The 8,708-nt window shown below is 45.4% G+C and overlaps 1 protein-coding gene across 1 annotated transcript; it reads right to left on the bottom strand.

The window, feature by feature from the left end:
* Nucleotides 1-2,410: 2,410 nt before the first annotated feature.
* AHSA1 (activator of HSP90 ATPase activity 1) lies at nucleotides 2,411-8,580 on the bottom strand. The gene is made up of 9 exons (XM_040067065.2): nucleotides 8,383-8,580; nucleotides 7,851-8,041; nucleotides 7,596-7,678; nucleotides 6,811-6,928; nucleotides 5,290-5,378; nucleotides 4,814-4,948; nucleotides 3,946-4,047; nucleotides 3,367-3,418; nucleotides 2,411-2,950 (listed from the first exon to the last, which is right to left on the bottom strand). Exons 1-9 carry the CDS (start codon nucleotides 8,460-8,462, stop codon nucleotides 2,778-2,780), a joined length of 1,023 nt encoding a protein of 340 aa, XP_039922999.1. The 5' UTR covers nucleotides 8,463-8,580; the 3' UTR covers nucleotides 2,411-2,777.
* Between the last annotated feature and the right edge of the window lie 128 nt (nucleotides 8,581-8,708).

Raw genomic sequence — 8,708 nt, forward strand, 5'->3', positions numbered from 1 at the left:
TAAAACTATTATCTAGCGCATTGCCTACAGTCTTAAAAAAGTCCAAAGACCCCTTTTGGTTTATTGTTTGATGGTTGCACCTTAGTCATCTCCATGTGCCTCATAATGGCATAGTCAGTGAGGATTGACCTCTAACTTTCATCACTGTGAAAAATTCACTTCTGTTTTCTGTTATTTTAACCTTTGTTTTCTTTAATTTACAAGTCTTTCCCTTTTGTCATATGTCAGATTCTTAAAGAACCTTTGGGCCAGAGTATACTGAACGTTGTTTTTCTCCCTAAACTTATACATCCCTCCTTTCCCCAAATAGCTGAAGGACTACTAAACTGTGACTGTCTCCCAAAACTTCCAAGTAAAGCAGAGGTCTGGGGTTTCTCATTAGCATCGTGTAGCTGCCCTGGAGGTCAGCTGTAGCTGGAGGAGTGTGTGTCTGCTGGCAGTAGGCAGATGTAGTGCGGCGACCTTCTCTAGCATGACTTAAGGCTCCGATCTCCTTCACCAAGTAAACGTCTGAAGTGGTGTAAGGCCTTAATTACCATTGCTGTGCCTCGTTAGAGCTGGCACAGCCTGGCACGCTCTGCCTCAGTGCACAGTGCTGGGTTAGTCCAAGAGATTCACGTGTGAACGGCAGCCAAGGCAAGGCTACATTACACAGACTGTTCTGCCGTGGGGATGGTGATTTCCAGACTGTGGGGCAAGGAGCCAGCTGGGGAGGCACCAGCATAACCCAGGGTAGTCAGTTTTGCTGGAAGAGCCCTCAGATGGCCTCCGAGCAAAGCCCCGAGTCCGTGAGCCCCATGCATGTGGGTTGCTGGCCGAGGCCGAAGCGTGCCCTATTAGAGTAGCAGCAGGGTGCCTGAAGTAAACCCTGCTTGTGATGAAAGGAAGGCAATTAAAATTCCACTTCAGTTGCCTTCCTGTCCCACTTCCTAACCTTCCAGCAGCAGGTGATTAGCAGGGCCTGCCTCGTACCGCCCTGGCCCAGCTGTGCCAGCAGAGCCTGCAGCAGGCGAGCGAGCACTGCTACTGCAGCAGAGCTGCTGGAGCACAGCAAAGACATCGCAAATCAGCTGTCATGTCTGTCTCAAGTCGACTTAGAACAAGCTCATTTTTTTTCAGAATTTAATTATTTTTACTTTTCTTTTACCAAATCCAAGCTTTTGGCTGTGAACTCACTTGCTAGCCCTGCTGTTTAAGGTTTCCCACGTTTCTGTCCAGGATTTCCCAAGCAGAAAACCAAGCATACAGGCTGTACAGTGAGATCAGTGTGGCTCCATCGTGTTACCCGTACATAGCCCCTGCAGCCTACCAGGTGCACAAAAATCCTGGCAAAATACCTGCATCCATTTTCCCAGTCAGACAGTGCTTTAGGGAAGACAACTCTGAATGGCACAGGGAAGCTCTACCACTATCTACAGCTGCCTCTTTGTACAACTTTTGCTCTCACAGGTCAGCTCAAGGGACGAGTACACACCACAGAATTTAGTTCCATGCTGCATTTTTGATGTCTGTCTGTACACACTTTATCATGGGTTTTTCATACTTCAGCACTTTGGAGTAGTGAGAACAGGCAGAACGCTCTTTATAGTTTAAAAGGAGACTAACAACTACGTTCAGGCTTTTCTTTTAAACAGGCACAGAAGTATTTTCCTGTCTCTTCTATTGAAGGGAAGTTATCACATGAGATTCAGATTTAAAAAAAATTTTAAAAAAACCCACAAGAAAAATCCCAGAAAAATCCCCAAACCAGTAAATTTCACACAGTAACATTACTCTCTTCTAGCTTACTAGAGGAGCTCTGCAGGAAACACTAGGAGAAAACAAAGTATACAAGAGAAGCTCATGCCTCCAAAGGACAACCGGGCACTTGTTACCCTTGAGGTTAAGCAGGTTGACACTTCCGCTCAGATTTTCTCCCCTCCTATAAACAAGTTTATTGCTTTTGAAGACAGCTCAAGGAGCTAATGTATTAACAGGTGAGAACAAGCGATTTTCTTCTTCCTCATCAGTTAAAGCACTAGCTGAAGTATGATGAACAAAAAGTACTGCACCCTGTGGACTCTAAATGGAGGTGGGATTGATTTTCTGAAAAAAAACAGTTTGCTTTGGCCTGAAGTTTTTGGCAGAGGCTGGCCCTGGGCCGAACAACCTTCTAGAACCATTCTGTAGGTGGGGATTTCCCTAGCACTGGTTTGCATGATTGTCGTTCTTGTAGAGCAGACTAGTGGAAGTGTAAGAAATGACTGTGTCAAAGAGGATATGCAAAGGAAAGGAACAGCTTGAACAGGATCACAGATGCCTTTAAAAATGGGAAGGGTTTGAAACATTTACTAGCGGCAGATCAAAAGCAGAGGGAAAACGAGCAGCTGCTCAGACTAAAAACTGCATCAAGCTCATGCTCTCTACTCCCCCAGAAGTGAGGAGTAAATCACATTGGCATCAGCAATCTTCATTGATCAGTGCTTTTCCAGACAAATCCCTCCCTCAGCCTATGGCCCAACCCTTTGAACTCAAGCCAATTTGAGGACACAAATTCCACAGTGTTTTTTTAAGTTAGGTTTATTTAGCAATAGAAGTATGTACATGTAAGAGAATCCCCTGCAGCACAAGACATGCACAAAGCAGTGAGGGACTGAAAATGGTGCTGCTCCATGGCCTTCCTCATCACCTGTCATCCCACTTTACTCAGCGGCAGGGCCAAGATTAGAAAGGAACAGGCAAGAAATGTATCAGTCCACGTGGCAGAGTCTTCAGGCAGAGCCTCCCAGCAACCGGTATTAAAACAAGCGGGCACCGTAGCCAAATGTCTGTTTAATGCCCTCAAAGTAGTAGCGCTGCCAGCCTTGCTTTGTTCTTTCTTCCTCACTGGCAGGAATGCCCTTGCCTTCCAAGCACACCTCCGTCTCTCCGCCTTTGTCATTGAAGTTCAAGGTAATGGTCGCAAAATGCCCTAGAGGAAACAAAGCAAATCTGTCAGCAGTGAGTACAGTACAGCTCCCAGAGGCTGCTCTGTCCCTCCTTTCACAGGGCACCGCTTAAAAGACTCTTCGAGGTCCTTCCCAGAGGGTCTACTTATGGCAGCTGTAGGCCCTCCCTAGAAACACAGCTCGGAGAGGGCTCCCTCTTCCTGCGGATTGAAGCAGTTGCAGCTGGAGCTGCACAAGCAGCTGCTTCATCCTTCCTCCCTGGTCACTGCTCTACACAGCGGCTGAAGAGGCAGACATGATAATGTGGGACAGGAAGCTGGGGTAACACTGGAGCAGCCCCCAGAACATCGTGTGCTCCCCGATCACGAGCCACAATAAAGTGTGGCAAACGGGGCTGGTATCCTTCAGAGACAGGCAAGTCCATTTCTGGACTACTTACCAGCTGGCCAAGATTTAAATCTCCATTTCATGACAAGTTGCTTCTCAGGAACCTTGAAAAGGGAGACAAAAGACTGAGTAGTAATTTCTTGTAAATCCTGCAGTCTAATAGCAAACATTTAGAATTGTATTGATATGAATGAAGCCTTAGAGATCCCCTGAGAAACACACACATAGAGGGAGATTTTAAGTGTCATTTCCTTTTCAAGCCCCTTCTAGAAAGGTATGCAATAGTACTGCCCCAAACACTGAGACAGAGTCTTTGTATAGAAGACTTTAGTGGCAACTGAGCCAAAGAGAAAAAGGGTCAGTTACCATCTTTAACACTCCTCCAACCCCTGGTAAGTAAAATCACACAAAGACAGGGAAGATGTATGACTGGAAGCCACATTTTCTCCCCAGACTGAAGTGCCATGCCTTAATCCATACTAATAGGAATGCTTCAACAGCCACAGAAATTATAGATAACTGTTGGGCACCAGGTAGAACCCCACAGTTAGCTAACAGAAGCATTTTAACAGAACTGATAAAAGTTACAGCCTGATAACAGTGCTGCCTCTGAGAACTAGTTAGTACTTACTAGGTCAACAAACTCTCCTGTGACACTGCCATCCAGCAACTGAAACTTGCCTCCTTTATCGGCCTCCAAGGTGGCCTGTGCGTGGGTGAAAGCTTGGACCATCTGAAAAGAATTCAGCAGCAGACCTGTATTACTTGACATTATCTTCCTGAAAACTTTTTGCCTAATGCCTCCCACCCAGCTACAAAAGTTCTGCAAGAGGAGGTAAGTCAATAGTGTAATGCCTTCAGCAAAAGAAAAAACCCCCTGCCCTGGCCAGAAAAGTAAGTTTTTAGTCACTACAGTAACATTTCACCTGCCCAAGGAAAAGAACCTCCACCTTTCTAGTGCTAGGCAGTGTTCTGAAACACACAGTGATTTATTTTGTTGACTTCTTAATGAAACCTAGTTCTAAGAAAAAATATTATTTGCTTTTTCATTTTTCTTATCAAAATAGGAAGAACAAAAGACTAAGACCACGTTTAAATAATGATACAATGCTGCTTTCATCCTAAACTATATAATAGCATGCAGAAAAGTGGAAGCTATTCCCAAAGCACACTTTTGATAGCACCTAACCTTAAAAGGAAAAAGCAAAAACCAACCAGAAGGACATAACTGTAAATACCAAATGATCTGGCCACATGCAGCAAGGGACACACCTATACATAGGTGCTGACAGCTGTCAGGAACTTGCTTCTGGTAGGCATTAATCCCCTCTTGTCAGCTGTGTGAGAAGATGCACACACAAGCTGTCAGCAGCTACTCTGCAGAACAGCTTTCTTACTCCATTCTCATGGATTGAGTGTCCTACAGAACTGCTAAAAAAGCTTATCAGGAAGAGCCTTCTATATGCAAAGAAAAACCCTCAGAACAAGCCAGGCATTACCTCCTGAGTAACGAACACCCGGTAGAGCTCTTCAGGAGATGTTAGGAAGGTGTCCCTCAAACTGATCTTACAGGTAGGGATCTTGACTCCTATGGATTTGGACTGTGATGTGGCAGTACTGCTCCTGGCAGCCATCTAACAAAACAAGGAAAACAAACACACACTTTTTTTCACCATAGAAAACCAAAGCCAAACCAAAATTCAACAAATGGTTCACATATCCAAGAGGTAAAACAAAGGCTCTTAGTAAAGATGCAATTAGATACAACCATACTTTAATGTAAAAAACAGATTTATCACTTGCTTGGCAGAAACATCATGTGCTGCCAATGGAAACTGTCATGCCGATTCCACAGATTGCCAATTCCTGAATGCATATATGCTATACACAACACAGGTTGTTCCTGTAAGTCCCAGAGTCTAATACAGTGTACCTTTCTTCACTGATCCCAGAGCATGTTTTCAGTTTTGTTTACCTTGCGGTCTTCTGCTTTAGGAGCCACCTGAGGCGCTGTTTCCATATGTTCACCATTCACTGTGGGCAAAATCATGCCCTGGGTGAATTCTGGAAAGACAGGAATGTGCCCATGAAGCCAATAAAAGATCAAGTAAACCTTCTGACTGTACTTTGAAATACACAATCAAAAAGGGCTTCCTGATTTCCCCCTTCCTCTTGCTAACACCCACGACTTGAAACAGTTTTTTGAAAAAGTGAACAGACTTCTTTTTACAAGCAATTAATTCTTTCCCTTACTACTCTCCACCAAAGGCCCTGTCAGAACTTGCCTACACTAACAATTAGGAACTTACCTCCTCTTTGCAGCCTAGACATAGCATCTTCCACACACTGCTCTCACATTAATGTTGGTTAACCTTAGACTTAGGTAGCTTTTTTCCTCTCATTCTTTAATATAAATTGCAATCACACCTCAAAAACTTTTGCCTTGCGGGCCTAGACACACCAAACCAAGCTTTTCCATTTTTTTTTAACTCTGGATCTTCATTTCTTATATCACTGCAGTAGCCAATAGTAACTTCTACCTCCCTCTTTGATATATCTTTTTCGACACCAGATGTCAGGACTATACACGGAAAGCCAGGCAAGCTTCGCCAGCGCCCTGTCCAGCAGCACTAACACTCTTGTAATCCCATCACAACCTTCAGCCTCATTCAGAATTACATTTGCTTTTTCTCCAGCTCAGTCACTTCTGCTTTTACCAATTATACAACGTCTTGCTCCTTTTTCTTCCCCTTCATCTGTTCAGAGTAGCAAAATTCCAATAGAAAGCAGAATTTTGTCATATGTGCACAAACCTGTATCCTGTAATACTTGATAATATCCTGTAATACACTTATTCTCATTTATTGCAGCCCAAAAGATCATACCGTTTTTTCTGATTTCTGCATTCAGATCTTTCACTGAGTGACTGCATTTCCCAGCCTGAACATTATAATGCTGAAAAAAACCCAGGAGTACAGAAATTTGATCCTGGAAAAACAGCAATCAGTGGTGGTTTGTACCCAACATGTCTAGAACATGTAGTGTAATATAGGTAAATGGATATAAAAAGGAACTGTAGCATTCCCAGCCTGTATTTGAGAGGGAAACCAAACTCAACCAAAGCACATCAATTTAACTCCAACTGCTGGACTTAGATTTAACTTAAAAAAAAAAAAAAAAAAAAAAAAAAAAAAAAAAAAAAAAAAATATCCAGATCCTGAGACAGGTCATTAAAAGACACCAACAAAACCTGCAGAGCAATTTCCAGACATCAGTTATTCTAAAATCCAAGTAATACCAGATGTCTTTACCAATGTGGCAAGAGGGACAAACTGGAGAAGATATTCTCTAGAAATGCTTCCTTCCAAAGTTACTGTTATTGCTCTGACACCTTTTTGTTGAGATGGGAGTGAGCCACTCCTCTCTTTATCCCCATCCCTCCTTTAGAATTAGCCCATATGGATTCCCATAACACTTCTCCCTCTCAGTTACAGACCCGTTTTCAGAGTGCTGATGTAAGTTTTCATTGCATCTCTAATTTTCTTTGCACCCTCTTGCTTCATCAGGGTCTTCAAGTTAGTGTCAGGCTCATCTTTAGCAAGGCTGACAAGGATCTAAACAACAAAGATAAGCATTAATTAACAAGGACAAATGTGCACAGCTCTTTTATTACTCAATTCAACATCACAGGCTTTGGCTAAACTTCCATAAACAGCCCTGCAGTTTTATTCATCTTTCACTTCATCCTCCTCAGCCTACAGTACTGTACGTGTGTGCCTAAAGACCTTCCTGTGCTACAGAGCCCTTTGCATCTAGAAGACAGGAATTAATTTGATAAAGATGCAACATGATGGGGGAGAGACCCTATCAGGGAGGGTAGTGAGAGAATGAAAGATAACGGTTTTAACTTGAAAGAGCGTAGATAGAGATTAAAAATTAGAAAGAAATTCTTTACTCTAATTCCTTACACTAAGGGTGGTGAGGCACTAGAACAGGTTGCTCAGAGAATCTGTGGGTGCTCCATCCCTGGATGTGTCCAGGGCCAGGTTGGATGGAGCTCTGAGTAACCTGGTCTAGTGACAGATGTCCCTGCTCATGGCTGAGCATGGTAATAGATGACCTTTAAAGATCTCATCCAAACCACTCTTTGATTCTATTAACTTAAGCAGTCTCTAGAAGTAAAAAAATCTACACAAATGTTCTAAGAAAGGTAAAAGGGAAGGAAATATTAATGCTGTGACTATTCCTATTAGAATACTCCATATATCCAGCTGTACTTACCTCAACTTCATCAATGTCATTTTCATCTGAGAGATTAGGAATCTCCACATAACCTTTGTACTTCACTCCTGTCTTTGAGGTGCCTGCAATTATATTGTTCAGATCAACCCTTTTTACTCTGGTTGTTGTCAAAGCAAACTTGTATCAAAATACAATACTTGCCTTTCTTATTATTTCCCATACGAGATAAGTATCCTTGCCCTTGATATTATACATGAATCTGACCTTGAAACAGGAGGGGTGCACATCACTCACCAGTCCACGCCAGCTTGATAGCCCATTCATAGAAGAAGATAAGTTTCCCTTTGCGGTTGTTAATGGAGGCCTCTCCATCCAGTTTGCTCACTTCTGTCACCTCACACGCCCCTTCTTCACCCTCCACCCTGACAGGCAGGAGGAGAGCTTTCAGCCGCTCCGTGGACCAGTTGGAGGCATCCCTCTCCGTCCTGCAGGAAAACCGAGCGGGGTGACAGTCTGGGATAGGCCACAATGACAGTTGGCACTGTCCAGTGTTCCCGTCTTGTGTCCCTGTCCCGCTTCAACACAAACACACGGAGATTTCTTCCCCGAGCCACCTCCGCGCATTCCCCCGGCACACTTCGGCTCGGGCACCCCCTACACACGCAGAGCCAGGGGCCGCTCCGGAGGATCAGCCCGGACAACCCCGCCTCAGCACCAGTCCGCGAGGAGAGCACGGGAGGCGGCCGCGCTGCCCGCGGCTCCGGCCGTGCAGCCCCCTCCGCCCCGGGGCCTCCCGGGCGGGTCTGGCAGCAGCCGCCCCGCTCACCAGTGCCAGTTGTTGACGTTGGTGGCGTCCGCCCGCTGCTCCACGATCCAGCGCGGGTCTCCCTCCCCCCACTTGGCCATCGGGACCGGGATCGCCGCCTCCGCTCTCAGCGCCCGTGGAAACTGCTAGAACCGCCGCGCCGCCTCCCGCCTTCCGCCCGGCGCGGGCCCTTCCGGCACGCCCCCGCCGCGCGACCCCGGCTTATTGGTTCCGCCCGGCTAATTGGTTCCGCCGCACTGCAGGCAGCTGGGGCTGGTGCTTCCGTCCCGTCCTCGACGGCCCACAGCTCCCGGAGTCGGAGCACAGTTCCCAGAGCCCCGATCCCG

The sequence above is a fragment of the Hirundo rustica genome, chromosome 6, assembly GCF_015227805.2.
Source record: "Hirundo rustica isolate bHirRus1 chromosome 6, bHirRus1.pri.v3, whole genome shotgun sequence".
NCBI lineage: Eukaryota > Metazoa > Chordata > Aves > Passeriformes > Hirundinidae > Hirundo > Hirundo rustica.